Source organism: Solea solea, chromosome 12, assembly GCF_958295425.1.
Source record: "Solea solea chromosome 12, fSolSol10.1, whole genome shotgun sequence".
Taxonomy (NCBI): Eukaryota; Metazoa; Chordata; class Actinopteri; order Pleuronectiformes; family Soleidae; genus Solea; species Solea solea.
Window position 1 is genome coordinate 13,017,151 of NC_081145.1, and position 24,851 is coordinate 13,042,001.

Below are 24,851 nucleotides of genomic sequence, written 5' to 3' on the forward strand. Positions count from 1 at the left end.
GGCATTTAACAGTTAACATATTGTAACACAAATAAGGAAATATTGTTGCCCCCTGGGGACAAATACTTTGTTCTGAATTTGAATTGATCTAAACATTAAAGTCAAAGTAGTTGTGCCAGTTTGTGCTGAGTGTTACAATTATGTTCCAGCAATATTTTATTGTAAATAAACTGAAAATGACATTGCAACAACTCATTTTAATGATATTGACTGCAATAAGATTTGGATTGACAAACAGAGAAACAGACTGAACGAAGTTGCATTTCTTTATTTCATCATACATGGCATATGATACATATTTCTTTGTAAAAAGTGTAGTGATTGGTCGACCAGAATGGGAAGAACTTTGTCAATCCACATTCAGTAGTGTGGTTTTGATATTTCAGACCGATGTGAATCTTCGCCTCCTGCGTATTTGATGCCCCTCAGCATTGTTGCAGTCTGTGTGGCTACAGCCACACTCTTCCACATGTGTGTATGAGTAGGAAACCACATCTCCATCCAGGCAGTGCAAATCAACAGTGCGTTTGCTAAAGCGTGTCTCCTTACAGCAGGCGCAAGACTGCTGCATAATAGCTGCTGCTTCAGAGTACCTGAGGAAAGACGCGGTGATTAATGAATCAACCAGATATATGCACGTATGAGTGTATTTATACACCTGAGCTAGTCAAAATTGAATGAATCTGGGAATTTTCTATGAAAGAGAAGAGTCATTTGCGTGCTTACTTGGTATAGGTATTGCAGGATCCTTCACAGTATGGTATATCTACCTCCTCGTACGACTGACAGCCCTTGTGCATAACATGGGTTTTCATGGATACTAACTTGCAGGCTTTCTCCTTTTCCACACCTGCTCAGAAAAGACTTACAATGAGTGTGTTTTCAGATAACCCCCCCCACCCCCCCCAAAAAAAACACAAGGAGAATGAAAATTCAAACTTACAAGTTTTACAACAGCCATTGGCTGCAGTCTGAATTGTATCCTATAGAGCCAAATACACAGCATCATATTTTACATTTATGCAGAAACACATACTATTCAGATTTATTTATTTAAAATGATACTTACAGGTTGACAATTGCTAAGTTGGAAAGGGGGGCACACAATATGTGACACGACCATTGTTAAAGTTTCACCGCTCTTGACACAGGTGTAATGGTCACACTTATTCCCAGGTGGTGACCAGGTTTGTCCTTGCTGGATGGACACACACGGTAATTTAGGCTTTCAAACTTTACTACGTTAAGCAGCAAACAGCAAACTGATCTGATCCACCTTACCATCAACAGATGCTTGGTACCGTTAACAGTGATGTCACAGTGTGTCTGCACACACTCCCCACAGCATTCACCTGAAGAACTTTCCATGTATTCATACCCCTACATGAATGAGGACAGTTAGGTTGCTACATATCTTAACTGAGGAAACAAGTTGAATTGTACATATACATATATATATATATGTGTAAGTGTATATATATATATATATATATATATATATATATATAAATATGAGTAAAATAGACCTTACCCTTTCACAATCTTGCTGACATTGCTGAAGCTCACAGAATATTTTGAATACACCAGACTTGGGGTCCACCTCATTGGTACAGATGCAATTCTGACATTCTTGCACAGGAACTGAAGAGCCAGGCTTGGAGATAAAGGGGAAACTTGTATATAATTTGACTCATGAAAAGACAAATTGTCAGGTAAATCTTTCTGATACATTTTAATTTATTTACCTGGTACTCAATCTGTTTGTGAACACACACTTTTTTTGGCTCTAGAAAATAATAAGAAAATTACTTTAAGTGTGTCTGTGGTCATTAGGTTTTGTATGATTTAAATAGGAATTGATGAGCTCACCACAGCTATGTTCTGGACAGCATTTTCCCTCATGGATGCTGAAAGCTGGTACATATCCAACTGGACAGTTTATGTTGTTAACTGGGCAAAGGTTGCTTTGACATTCTGTTAAAAATGACAAAACAGTGATAGTAAAGCTTATGAAGACCATCCTAAATAATCACTGTCAATCACTAAATGTGTGAACATTTTGAAAGATAAATCCAGACTGAAGGTAAATGTCTTACGGCAAATGTAAACAGAACAACAGTGGTCTGAAGAATCGGTTTGTTTGACAAGGGCAAACCCTGGACCTGTGCATTTCATCGTTGGCGGTTGTTGGCATGTCTTTGGCTTGCAAGACACAGCCTTGGTGGACTCCTCACAGATGCAGTTTTGGCATTTGTATTCAAATGTCTCATTATACTGAAATAATACACCAGAGTAATGATTTAATTTTCTCTTCTGAGAAAAAAAGTTTTGATATTAGGTGAGCTTAAGTAGAAGACATGACTCACCTCACGAGGAATGCCCTCAGGATCCAGACATCCTGTTTGAAAATTAACATTTATATAGGACTTTGTGACTGATACAAATAATTATCATCAATAAAACTTTCACATACACACCACACTTACCACACTTATTGACACATTTGTCAGACTCTTTGTTGAGGAGTGTCATCCCTTCTGGACAAAAGCAGCCTTCGGTGATGAACTTCATATTTATTTCATTAGGACTATAAAATTGAATCATCAAAGAAGGAACAGAATTAATTCAATTTATCTGCTGTTGTTGATATAAAAATGTTGATTTTCTGATTTTTCTCCAATAAATCTTAGAAAATGCGGGTGTGCACAGAAGAATATGAACCATTTCTGAAGAAACTTACTTGTCTTCACATGTTGACTGTTCTGCAGGACCACATGGCTTGTAAATTTTGTTTGACGGGCAGTCAATTTCTGATTGTGAAAAGATGAACTTAATTGGGTCTTTTTAAAAGTACTTTATGCCTACATTCTCTCAGTAAGAAAAATGTATCAGAGTTGTCTGTTTATAAGTGTGTTTTAGTGACAGAATCATTTACAGTAATTAATGAGGGTTTGCTTACTACAGTGTTTGGTGTGGATCCTCCAGTGAATGCAAATCCCAGCCCGGGCACAGGCAGCAGCATAAGTCTGCAAACTTGTGCACTCTACTGCTGGGTTGGAAACATGGCAGCCGTCAAATATACAACCTCTGTAGAAATTTTCAGGTGAGACAAAGGGATGGCACTCGGCAAAGACACTGTGAATGAAAGACAGTTTTAACAAAGGTTTTAATTTTAATTGCAATTTCCCAAACATTATGGAGATTTATGAGAAGAAAACAAGATAAGGGAATGCTTACCTGCTTTTTAGCAAGTCACACATAGTGTCAGAATTGCATGGAATTGGGTTTGGGTTTGGTGAAGTTTTAGGTTTATTTATGGACATTACAGCTGGTTTCTCGCAGCTGGGTTGATTAATGTCTTCTGCAAGCCAATAGTCAGCCACCATTGTACAACTTTCAACCAGCTGGTTGTTAGGCAGCATGCAGTCATCTGCCTGATTGTTGTTGCATGTTCCTGAGAACAGAATCATTAAAAAGTTAAAATGACATTCTAACTCAGTACTCATGATTTACTAACTTGACGGAGAAATGTTCTTACCACAATGGCCCTGAGTGTTTCTGCCAAACAATTCATATGGAAGAGTAACACTAAAACTAGCTATTCCAAATGTAATGACTACTCTTATGCTGGGGATCTCCAAAACCAAATTAATGCCAGAATCCAATATTTTAACACCATATTGTGAATAAGGCAGTTTTAGGGGTACTCCATTTTTCAGTGCCTGTGTGTGTGGGGGGGGGGGGGGGGGGGGGGAAATAAGACAGAAATATCATATATATTGTGCTGTATACAAAGATCACCATCATTAATGTCAGCAACACATAGTAATAATCTATATTTAAAGATTGCAAAAGTAGATTTGCAGAACAAGAAATAAAACAAATAAAAATGGACATATATGGATTTACCTCCAATTGTGGTGCTCCCATATGGTTATGATTTATGAGTTTGACAATTTGTGATTCGTATGATATAATTAATGATCGTGAACAAGTAACAACTTCCGCTGGATCACAAAAGACATTGTCAATATAAATCTTCAGCTTTCGTTGTTCATTAATCTCTTTCATTAAAATGTAAGTACAATTTCCTTGGTAAGTGTAGTATAGTCCATCGAATGTAATGTAATGAGGATAATCCCAGCCTTGGCATACACCTGACAAGAACAAAGAAAAAAATTATATATTGTTTATTAATTGGTAAAATTAAGAAAATTTTAAGTGAATTAATAAGAACTTAAACCACAAAAAAAAAAAGCTTACAGTCACAAACGGGATGTTGGCAGCAGCCGTCTTCATCAAGAACAAAAACTGGTGGCTTTCCATTACTACAAGTGATGTTCTCAATGGGTGGACATTCTTTTTTAAATATTTGAACTGTATTATTCTCAATGCATTTAGCCCAGGTGCAGTTGCACAGATGGAAGATCTCATTTTGCTTTGGGGAGAGAGGGGGGGTTATTAATTTTAGCTCAAACAAATTGTCTTATAAATGTGCTTCAACTGGGAACAATAATAAGAATAAGTATACAAATGTTCTTACTTCTACATCCCAATCAGGGCATGCGGGTAGAGGTTTAGTTGTACTTATACTTGTTGTAGTACTAGCACTTGTAACTGTAGGCATAGGAGTAGTGCATGATTCTGTTGTATTGTGAAGCTCACACGTGTCAGAACATATCATTGTGAGACATATGCTTGATCCAAGGTCTTCCCTGTCAAATATTACATCACCTACAGGTGAAATAAAGAAGAATTTGAGAATAAACAAGGATAAAACTTAAAACATTTGAAATGGTCTGACTGAGATATGTAATTACAGTATTTACCAGGCTTATAGATAGTGCCATTAACTATACAGACACATTGTGTAGTGGTACTTGGAGTTGGGTATTCTGTTGATGGGGTTGTAGGTTTTGTTGTAGTTAGTTCCTCAGTTGTACCAGGTGGTTTGGTTGGTGGTGTTGTAGATTGTCTTGTTGTAGTAGAAGGAGGGCCTGTTGATGTGAATGTAGATTTTATGGTTGTACTTGCCATCTGGGTTATGGTTGGAGGTTCTGTTGGTATTGATGCAGATGTTGTCGTTGTAGTTAGATGTGCAGTTGTTGTAGGAAGTGTGGTTGAAACGGTTGTAGATTCTGTTGTTGTTGTTGATGACCATAGAGTTGATGTAGGAGTCTGAAGTGTAGGCATAGTAGTTTGGATAGAGACAATGGGTAAAGTTCTTGGTGGTGTTGAAGATGGCCCAGGAGATTCGGTAATTGCAGGTTCAAATGTGGAAAGAGTTGTTGAAAATGTCATTGTTGTGGAACGCTCTGGTGTTGTAGCAGTTGTAGTTGGAAGTGCTGTAGACTCTGTTGTTGTGGTTGGCACTGTAGTTGAAGTTGGAGGCTCACTGTGAGGTGTTGTGGATGTTGCTGTTGTAGTTGGCTGTGCAGTTGCTGTAGTAGGTGTGGGTGGAAAGGATGTAGATTCCGTTGTGGTTGTTGGCCCTTGAGTTGAAGTAGGAAACTCAGTGGAAGGGGTTGTAGATTTTATGGTTGAAGTTGGCAATGTTCCTGTTATAGCAGGTGTAGTTGGAATGGATGTCGATTCTGTTCTGGTTGTTGGCTGAAGAGTTGAAATTGGAGGCTCACTGTGAGGTGTTGTCGATGTTGCTGTTGTAGTTGGCTGCAGAGTTGAAGTTGGAGGCTCACTGTGAGGTGTTGTGGATGTTGCTGTTGTAGTTGGCTCGGCAATTGCTGTAGTAGGTGTGGTTGGAAGGGATGTAGATTCCGTTGTGGTTGTTGGCCCTTGAGTTGAAGTAGGAAACTCGGTGGAAGGGGTTGTAGATTTTGTGGTTGAAGTTGGCATTGTTCCTGTTATAGCAGGTGTAGTTGGAATGGATGTCGATTCTGTTCTGGTTGTTGGCTGCAGAGTTGAAGTTGGAGGCTCACTGTGAGGTGTTGTGGATGTTGCTGTTGTAGTTGGCTGTGCAGTTGCTGTAGTAGGTGTGGGTGGAAGGGATGTAGATTCCGTTGTGGTTGTTGACCCTTGAGTTGAAGTAGGAAACTCGGTGGAAGGGGTTGTAGATTTTGTGGTTGAAGTTGGCATTGTTCCTGTTATAGCAGGTGTAGTTGGAATGGATGTCGATTCTGTTCTGGTTGTTGGCTGCAGAGTTGAAGTTGGAGGCTCACTGTGAGGTGTTGTGGATGTTGCTGTTGTAGTAGGCTGTGCAGTTGCTGTAGTAGGTGTGGGTGGAAGGGATGTAGATTCCGTTGTGGTTGTTGGCCCTTGAGTTGAAGTAGGAAACTCGGTGGAAGGGGTTGTAGATTTTGTGGTTGAAGTTGGCATTGTTCCTGTTATAGCAGGTGTAGTTGGAATGGATGTCGATTCTGTTCTGGTTGTTGGCTGAAGAGTTGAAGTTGGAGGCTCACTGTGAGGTGTTGTCGATGTTGCTGTTGTAGTTGGCTCTGCAGTTGCTGTAGCAGGTGTGGTTGGAAGGGATGTAGATTCCGTTGTGGTTGTTGGCCCTTGAGTTGAAGTAGGAAACTCGGTGGAAGGGGTTGTAGATTTTGTGGTTGAAGTTGGCATTGTTCCTGTTATAGCAGGTGTAGTTGGAATGGATGTCGATTCTGTTCTGGTTGTTGGCTGCAGAGTTGAAGTTGGAGGCTCACTGTGAGGTGTTGTGGATGTTGCTGTTGTAGTTGGCTGTGCAGTTGCTGTAGTAGGTGTGGGTGGAAGGGATGTCGATTTCGTTGTGGTTGTTGGCCCTTGAGTTGAAGTAGGAAACTCGGTGGAAGGGGTTGTAGATTTTGTGGTTGAAGTTGGCATTGTTCCTGTTATAGCAGGTGTAGTTGGGATGGATGTCAATTCTGTTCTGGTTGTTGGCTGCAGAGTTGAAGTTGGAGGCCCACTGTGAGGTGTTGTCGATGTTGCTGTTGTAGTTGGCTCTGCAGTTGCTGTAGCAGGTGTGGTTGGAAGGGATGTAGATTCCGTTGTGGTTGTTGGCCCTTGAGTTGAAGTAGGAAACTCGGTGGAAGGGGTTGTAGATTTTGTGGTTGAAGTTGGCATTGTTCCTGTTATAGCAGGTGTAGTTGGAATGGATGTCGATTCTGTTCTGGTTGTTGGCTGCAGAGTTGAAGTTGGAGGCTCACTGTGAGGTGTTGTGGATGTTGCTGTTGTAGTTGGCTGTGCAGTTGCTGTAGTAGGTGTGGGTGGAAGGGATGTAGATTCCGTTGTGGTTGTTGGCCCTTGAGTTGAAGTAGGAAACTCGGTGGAAGGGGTTGTAGATTTTGTGGTTGAAGTTGGCATTGTTCCTGTTATAGCAGGTGTAGTTGGAATGGATGTCGATTCTGTTCTGGTTGTTGGCTGCAGAGTTGAAGTAGGAGGCTCACTGTGAGGTGTTGTGGATGTTGCTGTTGTAGTTGGCTGTGCAGTTGCTGTAGCAGGTGTGGGTGGAAGGGATGTAGATTCCGTTGTGGTTGTTGGCCCTTGAGTTGAAGTAGGAAACTCGGTGGAAGGGGTTGTAGATTTTGTGGTTGAAGTTGGCATTGTTCCTGTTATAGCAGGTGTAGTTGGAATGGATGTCGATTCTGTTCTGGTTGTTGGCTGCAGAGTTGAAGTTGGAGGCTCACTGTGAGGTGTTGTGGATGTTGCTGTTGGAGTTGGCTGTGCAGTTGCTGTAGTAGGTGTGGTTGGAAGGGATGTAGATTCCGTTGTGGTTGTTGGCCCTTGAGTTGAAGTAGGAAACTCGGTGGAAGGGGTTGTAGATTTTGTGGTTGAAGTTGGCATTGTTCCTGTTATAGCAGGTGTAGTTGGAATGGATGTCGATTCTGTTCTGGTTGTTGGCTGCAGAGTTGAAGTTGGAGGCTCACTGTGAGGTGTTGTGGATGTTGCTGTTGTAGTTGGCTGTGCAGTTGCTGTAGTAGGTGTGGGTGGAAGGGATGTAGATTCCATTGTGGTTGTTGGCCCTTGAGTTGAAGTAGGAAACTCGGTGGAAGGGGTTGTAGATTTTGTGGTTGAAGTTGGCATTGTTCCTGTTATAGCAGGTGTAGTTGGAATGGATGTCGATTCTGTTCTGGTTGTTGGCTGAAGAGTTGAAGTAGGAGGCTCACTGTGAGGTGTTGTCGATGTTGCAGTTTTAGTTGGCTCTGCAGTTGCTGTAGCAGGTGTGGTTGGAAGGGATGTAGATTCCGTTGTGGTTGTTGGCCCTTGAGTTGAAGTAGGAAACTCGGTGGAAGGGGTTGTAGATTTTGTGGTTGAAGTTGGCATTGTTCCTGTTATAGCAGGTGTAGTTGGAATGGATGTCGATTCTGTTCTGGTTGTTGGCTGCAGAGTTGAAGTTGGAGGCTCACTGTGAGGTGTTGTGGATGTTGCTGTTGTAGTTGGCTGTGCAGTTGCTGTAGTAGGTGTGGGTGGAAGGGATGTAGATTCCGTTGTGGTTGTTGGCCCTTGAGTTGAAGTAGGAAACTCGGTGGAAGGGGTTGTAGATTTTGTGGTTGAAGTTGGCATTGTTCCTGTTATAGCAGGTGTAGTTGGAATGGATGTCGATTCTGTTCTGGTTGTTGGCTGAAGAGTTGAAGTTGGAGGCTCACTGTGAGGTGTTGTGGATGTTGCTGTTGTAGTTGGCTGTGCAGTTGCTGTAGTAGGTGTGGGTGGAAGGGATGTAGATTCCGTTGTGGTTGTTGGCCCTTGAGTTGAAGTAGGAAACTCGGTGGAAGGGGTTGTAGATTTTGTGGTTGAAGTTGGCATTGTTCCTGTTATAGCAGGTGTAGTTGGAATGGATGTCGATTCTGTTCTGGTTGTTGGCTGCAGAGTTGAAGTTGGAGGCTCACTGTGAGGTGTTGTGGATGTTGCTGTTGTAGTTGGCTGTGCAGTTGCTGTAGTAGGTGTGGGTGGAAGGGATGTAGATTCCGTTGTGGTTGTTGGCCCTTGAGTTGAAGTAGGAAACTCGGTGGAAGGGGTTGTAGATTTTGTGGTTGAAGTTGGCATTGTTCCTGTTATAGCAGGTGTAGTTGGAATGGATGTCGATTCTGTTCTGGTTGTTGGCTGAAGAGTTGAAGATGGAGGCTCACTGTGAGGTGTTGTCGATGTTGCTGTTGTAGTTGGCTCTGCAGTTGCTGTAGTAGGTGTGGGTGGAAGGGATGTAGATTCCGTTGTGGTTGTTGGCCCTTGAGTTGAAGTAGGAAACTCGGTGGAAGGGGTTGTAGATTTTGTGGTTGAAGTTGGCATTGTTCCTGTTATAGCAGGTGTAGTTGGAATGGATGTCGATTCTGTTCTGGTTGTTGGCTGCAGAGTTGAAGTTGGAGGCTCACTGTGAGGTGTTGTCGATGTTGCTGTTGTAGTTGGCTCTGCAGTTGCTGTAGTAGGTGTGGGTGGAAGGGATGTAGATTCCGTTGTGGTTGTTGGCCCTTGAGTTGAAGTAGGAAACTCGGTGGAAGGGGTTGTAGATTTTGTGGTTGAAGTTGGCATTGTTCCTGTTATAGCAGGTGTAGTTGGAATGGATGTCGATTCTGTTCTGGTTGTTGGCTGCAGAGTTGAAGTTGGAGGCTCACTGTGAGGTGTTGTGGATGTTGCTGTTGTAGTTGGCTGTGCAGTTGCTGTAGTAGGTGTGGGTGGAAGGGATGTAGATTCCGTTGTGGTTGTTGGCCCTTGAGTTGAAGTAGGGAACTCGGTGGAAGGGGTTGTAGATTTTGTGGTTGAAGTTGGCATTGTTCCTGTTATAGCAGGTGTAGTTGGAATGGATGTCGATTCTGTTCTGGTTGTTGGCTGAAGAGTTGAAGTTGGAGGCTCACTGTGAGGTGTTGTCGATGTTGCTGTTGTAGTTGGCTCTGCAGTTGCTGTAGCAGGTGTGGTTGGAAGGGATGTAGATTCCGTTGTGGTGGTTGGCCCTTGAGTTGAAGTAGGAAACTCGGTGGAAGGGGTTGTAGATTTTGTGGTTGAAGTTGGCATTGTTCCTGTTATAGCAGGTGTAGTTGGAATGGATGTCGATTCTGTTCTGGTTGTTGGCTGCAGAGTTGAAGTAGGAGGCTCACTGTGAGGTGTTGTCGATGTTGCTGTTGTAGTTGGCTGTGCAGTTGCTGTAGCAGGTGTGGTTGGAAGGGATGTAGATTCCGTTGTGGTTGTTGGCCCTTGAGTTGAAGTAGGAAACTCGGTGGAAGGGGTTGTAGATTTTGTGGTTGAAGTTGGCATTGTTCCTGTTATAGCAGGTGTAGTTGGAATGGATGTCGATTCTGTTCTGGTTGTTGGCTGCAGAGTTGAAGTTGGAGGCTCACTGTGAGGTGTTGTGGATGTTGCTGTTGTAGTTGGCTGTGCAGTTGCTGTAGTAGGTGTGGGTGGAAGGGATGTAGATTCCGTTGTGGTTGTTGGCCCTTGAGTTGAAGTAGGAAACTCGGTGGAAGGGGTTGTAGATTTTGTGGTTGAAGTTGGCATTGTTCCTGTTATAGCAGGTGTAGTTGGAATGGATGTCGATTCTGTTCTGGTTGTTGGCTGAAGAGTTGAAGTTGGAGGCTCACTGTGAGGTGTTGTCGATGTTGCTGTTGTAGATGGCTCTGCAGTTGCTGTAGCAGATGTGGTTGGAAGGGATGTAGATTCCGTTGTGGTTGTTGGCCCTTGAGTTGAAGTAGGAAACTCGGTGGAAGCGGTTGTAGATTTTGTGGTTGAAGTTGGCATTGTTCCTGTTATAGCAGGTGTAGTTGGAATGGATGTCGATTCTGTTCTGGTTGTTGGCTGCAGAGTTGAAGTTGGAGGCTCACTGTGAGGTGTTGTGGATGTTGCTGTTGTAGTTGGCTGTGCAGTTGCTGTAGTAGGTGTGGGTGGAAGGGATGTAGATTCCGTTGTGGTTGTTGGCCCTTGAGTTGAAGTAGGAAACTCGGTGGAAGGGGTTGTAGATTTTGTGGTTGAAGTTGGCATTGTTCCTGTTATAGCAGGTGTAGTTGGAATGGATGTCGATTCTGTTCTGGTTGTTGGCTGCAGAGTTGAAGTTGGAGGCTCACTGTGAGGTGTTGTGGATGTTGCTGTTGTAGTTGGCTCTGCAGTTGCTGTAGTAGGTGTGGGTGGAAGGGATGTAGATTCCGTTGTGGTTGTTGGCCCTTGAGTTGAAGTAGGAAACTCGGTGGAAGGGGTTGTAGATTTTGTGGTTGAAGTTGGCATTGTTCCTGTTATAGCAGGTGTAGTTGGAATGGATGTCGATTCTGTTCTGGTTGTTGGCTGCAGAGTTGAAGTAGGAGGCTCACTGTGAGGTGTTGTGGATGTTGCTGTTGTAGTTGGCTGTGCAGTTGCTGTAGCAGGTGTGGGTGGAAGGGATGTAGATTCCGTTGTGGTTGTTGGCCCTTGAGTTGAAGTAGGAAACTCGGTGGAAGGGGTTGTAGATTTTGTGGTTGAAGTTGGCATTGTTCCTGTTATAGCAGGTGTAGTTGGAATGGATGTCGATTCTGTTCTGGTTGTTGGCTGCAGAGTTGAAGTTGGAGGCTCACTGTGAGGTGTTGTGGATGTTGCTGTTGTAGTTGGCTGTGCAGTTGCTGTAGTAGGTGTGGGTGGAAGGGATGTAGATTCCGTTGTGGTTGTTGGCCCTTGAGTTGAAGTAGGAAACTCGGTGGAAGGGGTTGTAGATTTTGTGGTTGAAGTTGGCATTGTTCCTGTTATAGCAGGTGTAGTTGGAATGGATGTCGATTCTGTTCTGGTTGTTGGCTGAAGAGTTGAAGATGGAGGCTCACTGTGAGGTGTTGTCGATGTTGCTGTTGTAGTTGGCTCTGCAGTTGCTGTAGCAGGTGTGGTTGGAAGGGATGTAGATTCCGTTGTGGTTGTTGGCCCTTGAGTTGAGGTAGGAAACTCGGTGGAAGGGGTTGTAGATTTTGTGGTTGAAGTTGGCATTGTTCCTGTTATAGCAGGTGTAGTTGGAATGGATGTCGATTCTGTTCTGGTTGTTGGCTGCAGAGTTGAAGTTGGAGGCTCACTGTGAGGTGTTGTGGATGTTGCTGTTGTAGTAGGCTGTGCAGTTGCTGTAGTAGGTGTGGGTGGAAGGGATGTAGATTCCGTTGTGGTTGTTGGCCCTTGAGTTGAAGTAGGAAACTCGGTGGAAGGGGTTGTAGATTTTGTGGTTGAAGTTGGCATTGTTCCTGTTATAGCAGGTGTAGTTGGAATGGATGTCGATTCTGTTCTGGTTGTTGGCTGCAGAGTTGAAGTTGGAGGCTCACTGTGAGGTGTTGTCGATGTTGCTGTTGTAGTTGGCTCTGCAGTTGCTGTAGTAGGTGTGGGTGGAAGGGATGTAGATTCCGTTGTGGTTGTTGGCCCTTGAGTTGAAGTAGGAAACTCGGTGGAAGGGGTTGTAGATTTTGTGGTTGAAGTTGGCATTGTTCCTGTTATAGCAGGTGTAGTTGGAATGGATGTCGATTCTGTTCTGGTTGTTGGCTGCAGAGTTGAAGTTGGAGGCTCACTGTGAGGTGTTGTGGATGTTGCTGTTGTAGTTGGCTGTGCAGTTGCTGTAGTAGGTGTGGGTGGAAGGGATGTAGATTCCGTTGTGGTTGTTGGCCCTTGAGTTGAAGTAGGGAACTCGGTGGAAGGGGTTGTAGATTTTGTGGTTGAAGTTGGCATTGTTCCTGTTATAGCAGGTGTAGTTGGAATGGATGTCGATTCTGTTCTGGTTGTTGGCTGAAGAGTTGAAGTTGGAGGCTCACTGTGAGGTGTTGTCGATGTTGCTGTTGTAGTTGGCTCTGCAGTTGCTGTAGCAGGTGTGGTTGGAAGGGATGTAGATTCCGTTGTGGTGGTTGGCCCTTGAGTTGAAGTAGGAAACTCGGTGGAAGGGGTTGTAGATTTTGTGGTTGAAGTTGGCATTGTTCCTGTTATAGCAGGTGTAGTTGGAATGGATGTCGATTCTGTTCTGGTTGTTGGCTGCAGAGTTGAAGTTGGAGGCTCACTGTGAGGTGTTGTGGATGTTGCTGTTGTAGTTGGCTCTGCAGTTGCTGTAGTAGGTGTGGGTGGAAGGGATGTAGATTCCGTTGTGGTTGTTGGCCCTTGAGTTGAAGTAGGAAACTCGGTGGAAGGGGTTGTAGATTTTGTGGTTGAAGTTGGCATTGTTCCTGTTATAGCAGGTGTAGTTGGAATGGATGTCGATTCTGTTCTGGTTGTTGGCTGCAGAGTTGAAGTAGGAGGCTCACTGTGAGGTGTTGTGGATGTTGCTGTTGTAGTTGGCTGTGCAGTTGCTGTAGCAGGTGTGGGTGGAAGGGATGTAGATTCCGTTGTGGTTGTTGGCCCTTGAGTTGAAGTAGGAAACTCGGTGGAAGGGGTTGTAGATTTTGTGGTTGAAGTTGGCATTGTTCCTGTTATAGCAGGTGTAGTTGGAATGGATGTCGATTCTGTTCTGGTTGTTGGCTGCAGAGTTGAAGTTGGAGGCTCACTGTGAGGTGTTGTGGATGTTGCTGTTGTAGTTGGCTGTGCAGTTGCTGTAGTAGGTGTGGGTGGAAGGGATGTAGATTCCGTTGTGGTTGTTGGCCCTTGAGTTGAAGTAGGAAACTCGGTGGAAGGGGTTGTAGATTTTGTGGTTGAAGTTGGCATTGTTCCTGTTATAGCAGGTGTAGTTGGAATGGATGTCGATTCTGTTCTGGTTGTTGGCTGAAGAGTTGAAGATGGAGGCTCACTGTGAGGTGTTGTCGATGTTGCTGTTGTAGTTGGCTCTGCAGTTGCTGTAGCAGGTGTGGTTGGAAGGGATGTAGATTCCGTTGTGGTTGTTGGCCCTTGAGTTGAGGTAGGAAACTCGGTGGAAGGGGTTGTAGATTTTGTGGTTGAAGTTGGCATTGTTCCTGTTATAGCAGGTGTAGTTGGAATGGATGTCGATTCTGTTCTGGTTGTTGGCTGCAGAGTTGAAGTTGGAGGCTCACTGTGAGGTGTTGTGGATGTTGCTGTTGTAGTAGGCTGTGCAGTTGCTGTAGTAGGTGTGGGTGGAAGGGATGTAGATTCCGTTGTGGTTGTTGGCCCTTGAGTTGAAGTAGGAAACTCGGTGGAAGGGGTTGTAGATTTTGTGGTTGAAGTTGGCATTGTTCCTGTTATAGCAGGTGTAGTTGGAATGGATGTCGATTCTGTTCTGGTTGTTGGCTGCAGAGTTGAAGTTGGAGGCTCACTGTGAGGTGTTGTCGATGTTGCTGTTGTAGTTGGCTCTGCAGTTGCTGTAGTAGGTGTGGGTGGAAGGGATGTAGATTCCGTTGTGGTTGTTGGCCCTTGAGTTGAAGTAGGAAACTCGGTGGAAGGGGTTGTAGATTTTGTGGTTGAAGTTGGCATTGTTCCTGTTATAGCAGGTGTAGTTGGAATGGATGTCGATTCTGTTCTGGTTGTTGGCTGCAGAGTTGAAGTTGGAGGCTCACTGTGAGGTGTTGTGGATGTTGCTGTTGTAGTTGGCTGTGCAGTTGCTGTAGTAGGTGTGGGTGGAAGGGATGTAGATTCCGTTGTGGTTGTTGGCCCTTGAGTTGAAGTAGGGAACTCGGTGGAAGGGGTTGTAGATTTTGTGGTTGAAGTTGGCATTGTTCCTGTTATAGCAGGTGTAGTTGGAATGGATGTCGATTCTGTTCTGGTTGTTGGCTGAAGAGTTGAAGTTGGAGGCTCACTGTGAGGTGTTGTCGATGTTGCTGTTGTAGTTGGCTCTGCAGTTGCTGTAGCAGGTGTGGTTGGAAGGGATGTAGATTCCGTTGTGGTGGTTGGCCCTTGAGTTGAAGTAGGAAACTCGGTGGAAGGGGTTGTAGATTTTGTGGTTGAAGTTGGCATTGTTCCTGTTATAGCAGGTGTAGTTGGAATGGATGTCGATTCTGTTCTGGTTGTTGGCTGCAGAGTTGAAGTAGGAGGCTCACTGTGAGGTGTTGTCGATGTTGCTGTTGTAGTTGGCTGTGCAGTTGCTGTAGCAGGTGTGGTTGGAAGGGATGTAGATTCCGTTGTGGTTGTTGGCCCTTGAGTTGAAGTAGGAAACTCGGTGGAAGGGGTTGTAGATTTTGTGGTTGAAGTTGGCATTGTTCCTGTTATAGCAGGTGTAGTTGGAATGGATGTCGATTCTGTTCTGGTTGTTGGCTGCAGAGTTGAAGTTGGAGGCTCACTGTGAGGTGTTGTGGATGTTGCTGTTGTAGTTGGCTGTGCAGTTGCTGTAGTAGGTGTGGGTGGAAGGGATGTAGATTCCGTTGTGGTTGTTGGCCCTTGAGTTGAAGTAGGAAACTCGGTGGAAGGGGTTGTAGATTTTGTGGTTGAAGTTGGCATTGTTCCTGTTATAGCAGGTGTAGTTGGAATGGATGTCGATTCTGTTCTGGTTGTTGGCTGAAGAGTTGAAGTTGGAGGCTCACTGTGAGGTGTTGTCGATGTTGCTGTTGTAGATGGCTCTGCAGTTGCTGTAGCAGATGTGGTTGGAAGGGATGTAGATTCCGTTGTGGTTGTTGGCCCTTGAGTTGAAGTAGGAAACTCGGTGGAAGGGGTTGTAGATTTTGTGGTTGAAGTTGGCATTGTTCCTGTTATAGCAGGTGTAGTTGGAATGGATGTCGATTCTGTTCTGGTTGTTGGCTGCAGAGTTGAAGTTGGAGGCTCACTGTGAGGTGTTGTGGATGTTGCTGTTGTAGTTGGCTGTGCAGTTGCTGTAGTAGGTGTGGGTGGAAGGGATGTAGATTCCGTTGTGGTTGTTGGCCCTTGAGTTGAAGTAGGAAACTCGGTGGAAGGGGTTGTAGATTTTGTGGTTGAAGTTGGCATTGTTCCTGTTATAGCAGGTGTAGTTGGAATGGATGTCGATTCTGTTCTGGTTGTTGGCTGCAGAGTTGAAGTTGGAGGCTCACTGTGAGGTGTTGTGGATGTTGCTGTTGTAGTTGGCTGTGCAGTTGCTGTAGTAGGTGTGGGTGGAAGGGATGTAGATTCCGTTGTGGTTGTTGGCCCTTGAGTTGAAGTAGGAAACTCGGTGGAAGGGGTTGTAGATTTTGTGGTTGAAGTCGGCATTGTTCCTGTTATAGCAGGTGTAGTTGGAATGGATGTCGATTCTGTTCTGGTTGTTGGCTGCAGAGTTGAAGTTGGAGGCTCACTGTGAGGTGTTGTGGATGTTGCTGTTGTAGTTGGCTGTGCAGTTGCTGTAGTAGGTGTGGGTGGAAGGGATGTAGATTCCGTTGTGGTTGTTGGCCCTTGAGTTGAAGTAGGGAACTCGGTGGAAGGGGTTGTAGATTTTGTGGTTGAAGTTGGCATTGTTCCTGTTATAGCAGGTGTAGTTGGAATGGATGTCGATTCTGTTCTGGTTGTTGGCTGAAGAGTTGAAGTTGGAGGCTCACTGTGAGGTGTTGTCGATGTTGCTGTTGTAGTTGGCTCTGCAGTTGCTGTAGCAGGTGTGGTTGGAAGGGATGTAGATTCCGTTGTGGTTGTTGGCCCTTGAGTTGAAGTAGGAAACTCGGTGGAAGGGGTTGTAGATTTTGTGGTTGAAGTTGGCATTGTTCCTGTTATAGCAGGTGTAGTTGGAATGGATGTCGATTCTGTTCTGGTTGTTGGCTGCAGAGTTGAAGTAGGAGGCTCACTGTGAGGTGTTGTCGATGTTGCTGTTGTAGTTGGCTGTGCAGTTGCTGTAGCAGGTGTGGTTGGAAGGGATGTAGATTCCGTTGTGGTTGTTGGCCCTTGAGTTGAAGTAGGAAACTCGGTGGAAGGGGTTGTAGATTTTGTGGTTGAAGTTGGCATTGTTCCTGTTATAGCAGGTGTAGTTGGAATGGATGTCGATTCTGTTCTGGTTGTTGGCTGCAGAGTTGAAGTTGGAGGCTCACTGTGAGGTGTTGTGGATGTTGCTGTTGTAGTTGGCTGTGCAGTTGCTGTAGTAGGTGTGGGTGGAAGGGATGTAGATTCCGTTGTGGTTGTTGGCCCTTGAGTTGAAGTAGGAAACTCGGTGGAAGGGGTTGTAGATTTTGTGGTTGAAGTTGGCATTGTTCCTGTTATAGCAGGTGTAGTTGGAATGGATGTCGATTCTGTTCTGGTTGTTGGCTGCAGAGTTGAAGTTGGAGGCTCACTGTGAGGTGTTGTGGATGTTGCTGTTGTAGTTGGCTGTGCAGTTGCTGTAGTAGGTGTGGGTGGAAGGGATGTAGATTCCGTTGTGGTTGTTGGCCCTTGAGTTGAAGTAGGAAACTCGGTGGAAGGGGTTGTAGATTTTGTGGTTGAAGTTGGCATTGTTCCTGTTATAGCAGGTGTAGTTGGAATGGATGTCGATTCTGTTCTGGTTGTTGGCTGAAGAGTTGAAGTTGGAGGCTCACTGTGAGGTGTTGTCGATGTTGCTGTTGTAGATGGCTCTGCAGTTGCTGTAGCAGATGTGGTTGGAAGGGATGTAGATTCCGTTGTGGTTGTTGGCCCTTGAGTTGAAGTAGGAAACTCGGTGGAAGGGGTTGTAGATTTTGTGGTTGAAGTTGGCATTGTTCCTGTTATAGCAGGTGTAGTTGGAATGGATGTCGATTCTGTTCTGGTTGTTGGCTGCAGAGTTGAAGTTGGAGGCTCACTGTGAGGTGTTGTGGATGTTGCTGTTGTAGTTGGCTGTGCAGTTTCTGTAGCAGATGTGGGTGGAAGGGATGTAGATTCCGTTGTGGTTGTTGGCCCTTGAGTTGAAGTAGGAAACTCGGTGGAAGGGGTTGTAGATTTTGTGGTTGAAGTTGGCATTGTTCCTGTTATAGCAGATGTAGTTGGAATGGATGTCGATTCTGTTCTGGTTGTTGGCTGAAGAGTTGAAGTTGGAGGCTCACTGTGAGGTGTTGTTGATGTTGCTGTTGTAGTTGGCTCTGCAGTTGCTGTAGCAGGTGTGGTTGGAAGGGATGTAGATTCCGTTGTGGTTGTTGGCCCTTGAGTTGAGGTAGGAAACTCGGTGGAAGGGGTTGTAGATTTTGTGGTTGAAGTTGGCATTGTTCCTGTTATAGCAGGTGTAGTTGGAATGGATGTCGATTCTGTTCTGGTTGTTGGCTGCAGAGTTGAAGTAGGAGGCTCACTGTGAGGTGTTGTGGATGTTGCTGTTGTAGTTGGCTGTGCAGTTGCTGTAGTAGGTGTGGGTGGAAGGGATGTAGATTCCGTTGTGGTTGTTGGCCCTTGAGTTGAAGTAGGAAACTCGGTGGAAGGGGTTGTAGATTTTGAGGTTGAAGTTGGCATTGTTCCTGTTATAGCAGGTGTAGTTGGAATGGATGTCGATTCTGTTCTGGTTGTTGGCTGAAGAGTTGAAGTTGGAGGCTCACTGTGAGGTGTTGTCGATGTTGCTGTTGTAGTTGGCTCTGCAGTTGCTGTAGCAGGTGTGGTTGGAAGGGATGTAGATTCCGTTGTGGTTGTTGGCCCTTGAGTTGAAGTAGGAAACTCGGTGGAAGGGGTTGTAGATTTTGTGGTTGAAGTTGGCATTGTTCCTGTTATAGCAGGTGTAGTTGGAATGGATGTCGATTCTGTTCTGGTTGTTGGCTGCAGAGTTGAAGTTGGAGGCTCACTGTGAGGTGTTGTCGATGTTGCTGTTGTAGTTGGCTGTGCAGTTGCTGTAGCAGGTGTGGTTGGAAGGGATGTAGATTCCGTTGTGGTTGTTGGCCCTTGAGTTGAGGTAGGAAACTCGGTGGAAGGGGTTGTAGATTTTGTGGTTGAAGTTGGCATTGTTCCTGTTATAGCAGGTGTAGTTGGAATGGATGTCGATTCTGTTCTGGTTGTTGGCTGCAGAGTTGAAGTAGGAGGCTCACTGTGAGGTGTTGTCGATGTTGCTGTTGTAGTTGGCTGTGCAGTTGCTGTAGTAGGTGTGGGTGGAAGGGATGTAGATTCCGTTGTGGTTGTTGGCCCTTGAGTTGAAGTAGGGAACTCGGTGGAAGGGGTTGTAGATTTTGTGGTTGAAGTTGGCATTGTTCCTGTTATAGCAGGTGTAGTTGGAATGGATGTCGATTCTGTTCTGGTTGTTGGCTGAAGAGTTGAAGTTGGAGGCTCACTGTGAGGTGTTGTCGATGTTGCTGTTGTAGTTGGCTCTGCAGTTGCTGTAGCAGGTGTGGTTGGAAGGGATGTAGATTCCGTTGTGGTGGTTGGCCCTTGAGTTGAAGTAGGAAACTCGGTGGAAGGGGTTGTAGATTTTGTGGTTGAAGTTGGCATTGTTCCTGTTATAGCAGGTGTAGTTGGAATGGATGTCGATTCTGTTCTGGTTGTTGGCTGCAGAGTTGAAGTAGGAGGCTCACTGTGAGGTGTTGTCGATGTTGCTGTTGTAGTTGGCTGTGCAGTTGCTGTAGCAGGTGTGGTTGGAAGGGATGTAGATTCCGTTGTGGTTGTTGGCCCTTGAGTTGAAGTAGGAAACTCGGTGGAAGGGGTTGTAGATTTTGTGGTTGAAGTTGGCATTGTTCCTGTTATAGCAGGTGTAGTTGGAATGGATGTCGATTCTGTTCTGGTTGTTGGCTGCAGAGTTGAAGTTGGAGGCTCACTGTGAGGTGTTGTGGATGTTGCTGTTGTAGTTGGCTGTGCAGTTGCTGTAGTAGGTGTGGGTGGAAGGGATGTAGATTCCGTTGTGGTTGTTGGCCCTTGAGTTGAAGTAGGAAACTCGGTGGAAGGGGTTGTAGATTTTGTGGTTGAAGTTGGCATTGTTCCTGTTATAGCAGGTGTAGTTGGAATGGATGTCGATTCTGTTCTGGTTGTTGGCTGAAGAGTTGAAGTTGGAGGCTCACTGTGAGGTGTTGTCGATGTTGCTGTTGTAGATGGCTCTGCAGTTGCTGTAGCAGATGTGGTTGGAAGGGATGTAGATTCCGTTGTGGTTGTTGGCCCTTGAGTTGAAGTAGGAAACTCGGTGGAAGGGGTTGTAGATTTTGTGGTTGAAGTTGGCATTGTTCCTGTTATAGCAGGTGTAGTTGGAATGGATGTCGATTCTGTTCTGGTTGTTGGCTGCAGAGTTGAAGTTGGAGGCTCACTGTGAGGTGTTGTGGATGTTGCTGTTGTAGTTGGCTGTGCAGTTGCTGTAGTAGGTGTGGGTGGAAGGGATGTAGATTCCGTTGTGGTTGTTGGCCCTTGAGTTGAAGTAGGAAACTCGGTGGAAGGGGTTGTAGATTTTGTGGTTGAAGTTGGCATTGTTCCTGTTATAGCAGGTGTAGTTGGAATGGATGTCGATTCTGTTCTGGTTGTTGGCTGCAGAGTTGAAGTTGGAGGCTCACTGTGAGGTGTTGTGGATGTTGCTGTTGTAGTTGGCTGTGCAGTTGCTGTAGTAGGTGTGGGTGGAAGGGATGTAGATTCCGTTGTGGTTGTTGGCCCTTGAGTTGAAGTAGGAAACTCGGTGGAAGGGGTTGTAGATTTTGTGGTTGAAGTCGGCATTGTTCCTGTTATAGCAGGTGTAGTTGGAATGGATGTCGATTCTGTTCTGGTTGTTGGCTGCAGAGTTGAAGTTGGAGGCTCACTGTGAGGTGTTGTGGATGTTGCTGTTGTAGTTGGCTGTGCAGTTGCTGTAGTAGGTGTGGGTGGAAGGGATGTAGATTCCGTTGTGGTTGTTGGCCCTTGAGTTGAAGTAGGGAACTCGGTGGAAGGGGTTGTAGATTTTGTGGTTGAAGTTGGCATTGTTCCTGTTATAGCAGGTGTAGTTGGAATGGATGTCGATTCTGTTCTGGTTGTTGGCTGAAGAGTTGAAGTTGGAGGCTCACTGTGAGGTGTTGTCGATGTTGCTGTTGTAGTTGGCTCTGCAGTTGCTGTAGCAGGTGTGGTTGGAAGGGATGTAGATTCCGTTGTGGTTGTTGGCCCTTGAGTTGAAGTAGGAAACTCGGTGGAAGGGGTTGTAGATTTTGTGGTTGAAGTTGGCATTGTTCCTGTTATAGCAGGTGTAGTTGGAATGGATGTCGATTCTGTTCTGGTTGTTGGCTGCAGAGTTGAAGTAGGAGGCTCACTGTGAGGTGTTGTCGATGTTGCTGTTGTAGTTGGCTGTGCAGTTGCTGTAGCAGGTGTGGTTGGAAGGGATGTAGATTCCGTTGTGGTTGTTGGCCCTTGAGTTGAAGTAGGAAACTCGGTGGAAGGGGTTGTAGATTTTGTGGTTGAAGTTGGCATTGTTCCTGTTATAGCAGGTGTAGTTGGAATGGATGTCGATTCTGTTCTGGTTGTTGGCTGCAGAGTTGAAGTTGGAGGCTCACTGTGAGGTGTTGTGGATGTTGCTGTTGTAGTTGGCTGTGCAGTTGCTGTAGTAGGTGTGGGTGGAAGGGATGTAGATTCCGTTGTGGTTGTTGGCCCTTGAGTTGAAGTAGGAAACTCGGTGGAAGGGGTTGTAGATTTTGTGGTTGAAGTTGGCATTGTTCCTGTTATAGCAGGTGTAGTTGGAATGGATGTCGATTCTGTTCTGGTTGTTGGCTGCAGAGTTGAAGTTGGAGGCTCACTGTGAGGTGTTGTGGATGTTGCTGTTGTAGTTGGCTGTGCAGTTGCTGTAGTAGGTGTGGGTGGAAGGGATGTAGATTCCGTTGTGGTTGTTGGCCCTTGAGTTGAAGTAGGAAACTCGGTGGAAGGGGTTGTAGATTTTGTGGTTGAAGTTGGCATTGTTCCTGTTATAGCAGGTGTAGTTGGAATGGATGTCGATTCTGTTCTGGTTGTTGGCTGAAGAGTTGAAGTTGGAGGCTCACTGTGAGGTGTTGTCGATGTTGCTGTTGTAGATGGCTCTGCAGTTGCTGTAGCAGATGTGGTTGGAAGGGATGTAGATTCCGTTGTGGTTGTTGGCCCTTGAGTTGAAGTAGGAAACTCGGTGGAAGGGGTTGTAGATTTTGTGGTTGAAGTTGGCATTGTTCCTGTTATAGCAGGTGTAGTTGGAATGGATGTCGATTCTGTTCTGGTTGTTGGCTGCAGAGTTGAAGTTGGAGGCTCACTGTGAGGTGTTGTGGATGTTGCTGTTGTAGTTGGCTGTGCAGTTTCTGTAGCAGATGTGGGTGGAAGGGATGTAGATTCCGTTGTGGTTGTTGGCCCTTGAGTTGAAGTAGGAAACTCGGTGGAAGGGGTTGTAGATTTTGTGGTTGAAGTTGGCATTGTTCCTGTTATAGCAGATGTAGTTGGAATGGATGTCGATTCTGTTCTGGTTGTTGGCTGAAGAGTTGAAGTTGGAGGCTCACTGTGAGGTGTTGTTGATGTTGCTGTTGTAGTTGGCTCTGCAGTTGCTGTAGCAGGTGTGGTTGGAAGGGATGTAGATTCCGTTGTGGTTGTTGGCCCTTGAGTTGAGGTAGGAAACTCGGTGGAAGGGGTTGTAGATTTTGTGGTTGAAGTTGGCATTGTTCCTGTTATAGCAGGTGTAGTTGGAATGGATGTCGATTCTGTTCTGGTTGTTGGCTGCAGAGTTGAAGTAGGAGGCTCACTGTGAGGTGTTGTGGATGTTGCTGTTGTAGTTGGCTGTGCAGTTGCTGTAGTAGGTGTGGGTGGAAGGGATGTAGATTCCGTTGTGGTTGTTGGCCCTTGAGTTGAAGTAGGAAACTCGGTGGAAGGGGTTGTAGATTTTGAGGTTGAAGTTGGCATTGTTCCTGTTATAGCAGGTGTAGTTGGAATGGATGTCGATTCTGTTCTGGTTGTTGGCTGAAGAGTTGAAGTTGGAGGCTCACTGTGAGGTGTTGTCGATGTTGCTGTTGTAGTTGGCTCTGCAGTTGCTGTAGCAGGTGTGGTTGGAAGGGATGTAGATTCCGTTGTGGTTGTTGGCCCTTGAGTTGAAGTAGGAAACTCGGTGGAAGGGGTTGTAGATTTTGTGGTTGAAGTTGGCATTGTTCCTGTTATAGCAGGTGTAGTTGGAATGGATGTCGATTCTGTTCTGGTTGTTGGCTGCAGAGTTGAAGTTGGAGGCTCACTGTGAGGTGTTGTCGATGTTGCTGTTGTAGTTGGCTGTGCAGTTGCTGTAGCAGGTGTGGTTGGAAGGGATGTAGATTCCGTTGTGGTTGTTGGCCCTTGAGTTGAGGTAGGAAACTCGGTGGAAGGGGTTGTAGATTTTGTGGTTGAAGTTGGCATTGTTCCTGTTATAGCAGGTGTAGTTGGAATGGATGTCGATTCTGTTCTGGTTGTTGGCTGCAGAGTTGAAGTAGGAGGCTCACTGTGAGGTGTTGTCGATGTTGCTGTTGTAGTTGGCTGTGCAGTTGCTGTAGTAGGTGTGGGTGGAAGGGATGTAGATTCCGTTGTGGTTGTTGGCCCTTGAGTTGAAGTAGGAAACTCGGTGGAAGGGGTTGCAGATTTTGTGGTTGAAGTTGGCATTGTTCCTGTTATAGCAGGTGTAGTTGGAATGGATGTCGATTCTGTTCTGGTTGTTGGCTGAAGAGTTGAAGTTGGAGGCTCACTGTGAGGTGTTGTGGATGTTGCTGTTGTAGTTGGCTCTGCAGTTGCTGTAGCAGGTGTGGTTGGAAGGGATGTAGATTCCGTTGTGGTTGTTGGCCCTTGAGTTGAAGTAGGAAACTCGGTGGAAGGGGTTGTAGATTTTGTGGTTGAAGTTGGCATTGTTCCTGTTATAGCAGGTGTAGTTGGAATGGATGTCGATTCTGTTCTGGTTGTTGGCTGCAGAGTTGAAGTAGGAGGCTCACTGTGAGGTGTTGTGGATGTTGCTGTTGTAGTTGGCTGTGCAGTTGCTGTAGTAGGTGTGGGTGGAAGGGATGTAGATTCCGTTGTGGTTGTTGGCCCTTGAGTTGAAGTAGGAAACTCGGTGGAAGGGGTTGTAGATTTTGTGGTTGAAGTTGGCATTGTTCCTGTTATAGCAGGTGTAGTTGGAATGGATGTCGATTCTGTTCTGGTTGTTGGCTGAAGAGTTGAAGTTGGAGGCTCACTGTGAGGTGTTGTGGATGTTGCTGTTGTAGTTGGCTGTGCAGTTGCTGTAGCAGATGTGGGTGGAAGGGATGTAGATTCCGTTGTGGTTGTTGGCCCTTGAGTTGAAGTAGGAAACTCGGTGGACGGGGTTGTAGATTTTGTGGTTGAAGTTGGCATTGTTCCTGTTATAGCAGATGTAGTTGGAATGGATGTCGATTCTGTTCTGGTTGTTGGCTGAAGAGTTGAAGTTGGAGGCTCACTGTGAGGTGTTGTGGATGTTGCTGTTGTAGTTGGTTGTGCAGTTGCTGTAGTAGGTGTGGGTGGAAGGGATGTAGATTCCGTTGTGGTTGTTGGCCCTTGAGTTGAAGTAGGAAACTCGGTGGAAGGGGTTGTAGATTTTGTGGTTGAAGTTGGCATTGTTCCTGTTATAGCAGGTGTAGTTGGAATGGATGTCGATTCTGTTCTGGTTGTTGGCTGCAGAGTTGAAGTAGGAGGCTCACTGTGAGGTGTTGTGGATGTTGCTGTTGTAGTTGGCTGTGCAGTTGCTGTAGCAGGTGTGGTTGGAAGGGATGTAGATTCCGTTGTGGTTGTTGGCCCTTGAGATGAGGTAGGAAACTCGGTGGAAGGGGTTGTAGATTTTGTGGTTGAAGTTGGCATTGTTCCTGTAATAGCAGGTGTAGTTGGAATGGATGTCGATTCTGTTCTGGTTGTTGGCTGCAGAGTTGAAGTAGGAGGCTCACTGTGAGGTGTTGTCGATGTTGCTGTTGTAGTTGGCTGTGCAGTTGCTGTAGTAGGTGTGGGTGGAAGGGATGTAGATTCCGTTGTGGTTGTTGGCCCTTGAGTTGAAGTAGGAAACTCGGTGGAAGGGGTTGTAGATTTTGTGGTTGAAGTTGGCATTGTTCCTGTTATAGCAGGTGTAGTTGGAATGGATGTTGATTCTGTTCTGGTTGTTGGCTGCAGAGTTGAAGTAGGAGGCTCACTGTGAGGTGTTGTCGATGTTGCTGTTGTAGTTGGCTGTGCAGTTGCTGTAGTAGGTGTGGGTGGAAGGGATGTAGATTCCGTTGTGGTTGTTGGCCCTTGAGTTGAAGTAGGAAACTCGGTGGAAGGGGTTGTAGATTTTGTGGTTGAAGTTGGCATTGTTCCTGTTATAGCAGGTGTAGTTGGAATGGATGTCG

The 24,851-nt window shown here is 45.6% G+C and overlaps 1 protein-coding gene across 1 annotated transcript in view; it reads right to left on the reverse strand.

Annotated features, from left to right (window-relative positions):
- Positions 1 to 251: 251 nt before the first annotated feature.
- The window catches only part of LOC131469996 (mucin-2-like), a 47,626-nt gene continuing 23,026 nt past the window's right edge, over positions 252 to 24,851 (reverse strand). Inside the window, exons 27-50 of the mRNA XM_058645478.1 lie at positions 20,152 to 20,529; positions 16,072 to 16,209; positions 11,275 to 11,562; positions 8,392 to 9,729; positions 7,639 to 7,686; positions 4,830 to 5,730; positions 4,544 to 4,734; positions 4,264 to 4,438; positions 3,910 to 4,157; positions 3,539 to 3,722; positions 3,238 to 3,454; positions 2,960 to 3,135; positions 2,741 to 2,810; positions 2,487 to 2,587; positions 2,367 to 2,398; positions 2,097 to 2,274; positions 1,870 to 1,974; positions 1,746 to 1,786; positions 1,532 to 1,654; positions 1,282 to 1,380; positions 1,070 to 1,198; positions 944 to 983; positions 727 to 850; positions 252 to 593 (exon numbers count right to left, since the gene is read on the reverse strand). Of these exons, the coding sequence (XP_058501461.1) occupies positions 383 to 593; positions 727 to 850; positions 944 to 983; positions 1,070 to 1,198; positions 1,282 to 1,380; positions 1,532 to 1,654; positions 1,746 to 1,786; positions 1,870 to 1,974; positions 2,097 to 2,274; positions 2,367 to 2,398; positions 2,487 to 2,587; positions 2,741 to 2,810; positions 2,960 to 3,135; positions 3,238 to 3,454; positions 3,539 to 3,722; positions 3,910 to 4,157; positions 4,264 to 4,438; positions 4,544 to 4,734; positions 4,830 to 5,730; positions 7,639 to 7,686; positions 8,392 to 9,729; positions 11,275 to 11,562; positions 16,072 to 16,209; positions 20,152 to 20,529 (5,535 nt within the window). The 3' untranslated portion in view covers positions 252 to 382. The remainder of the gene's footprint in view (positions 594 to 726; positions 851 to 943; positions 984 to 1,069; positions 1,199 to 1,281; positions 1,381 to 1,531; positions 1,655 to 1,745; positions 1,787 to 1,869; positions 1,975 to 2,096; positions 2,275 to 2,366; positions 2,399 to 2,486; positions 2,588 to 2,740; positions 2,811 to 2,959; positions 3,136 to 3,237; positions 3,455 to 3,538; positions 3,723 to 3,909; positions 4,158 to 4,263; positions 4,439 to 4,543; positions 4,735 to 4,829; positions 5,731 to 7,638; positions 7,687 to 8,391; positions 9,730 to 11,274; positions 11,563 to 16,071; positions 16,210 to 20,151; positions 20,530 to 24,851) is intronic.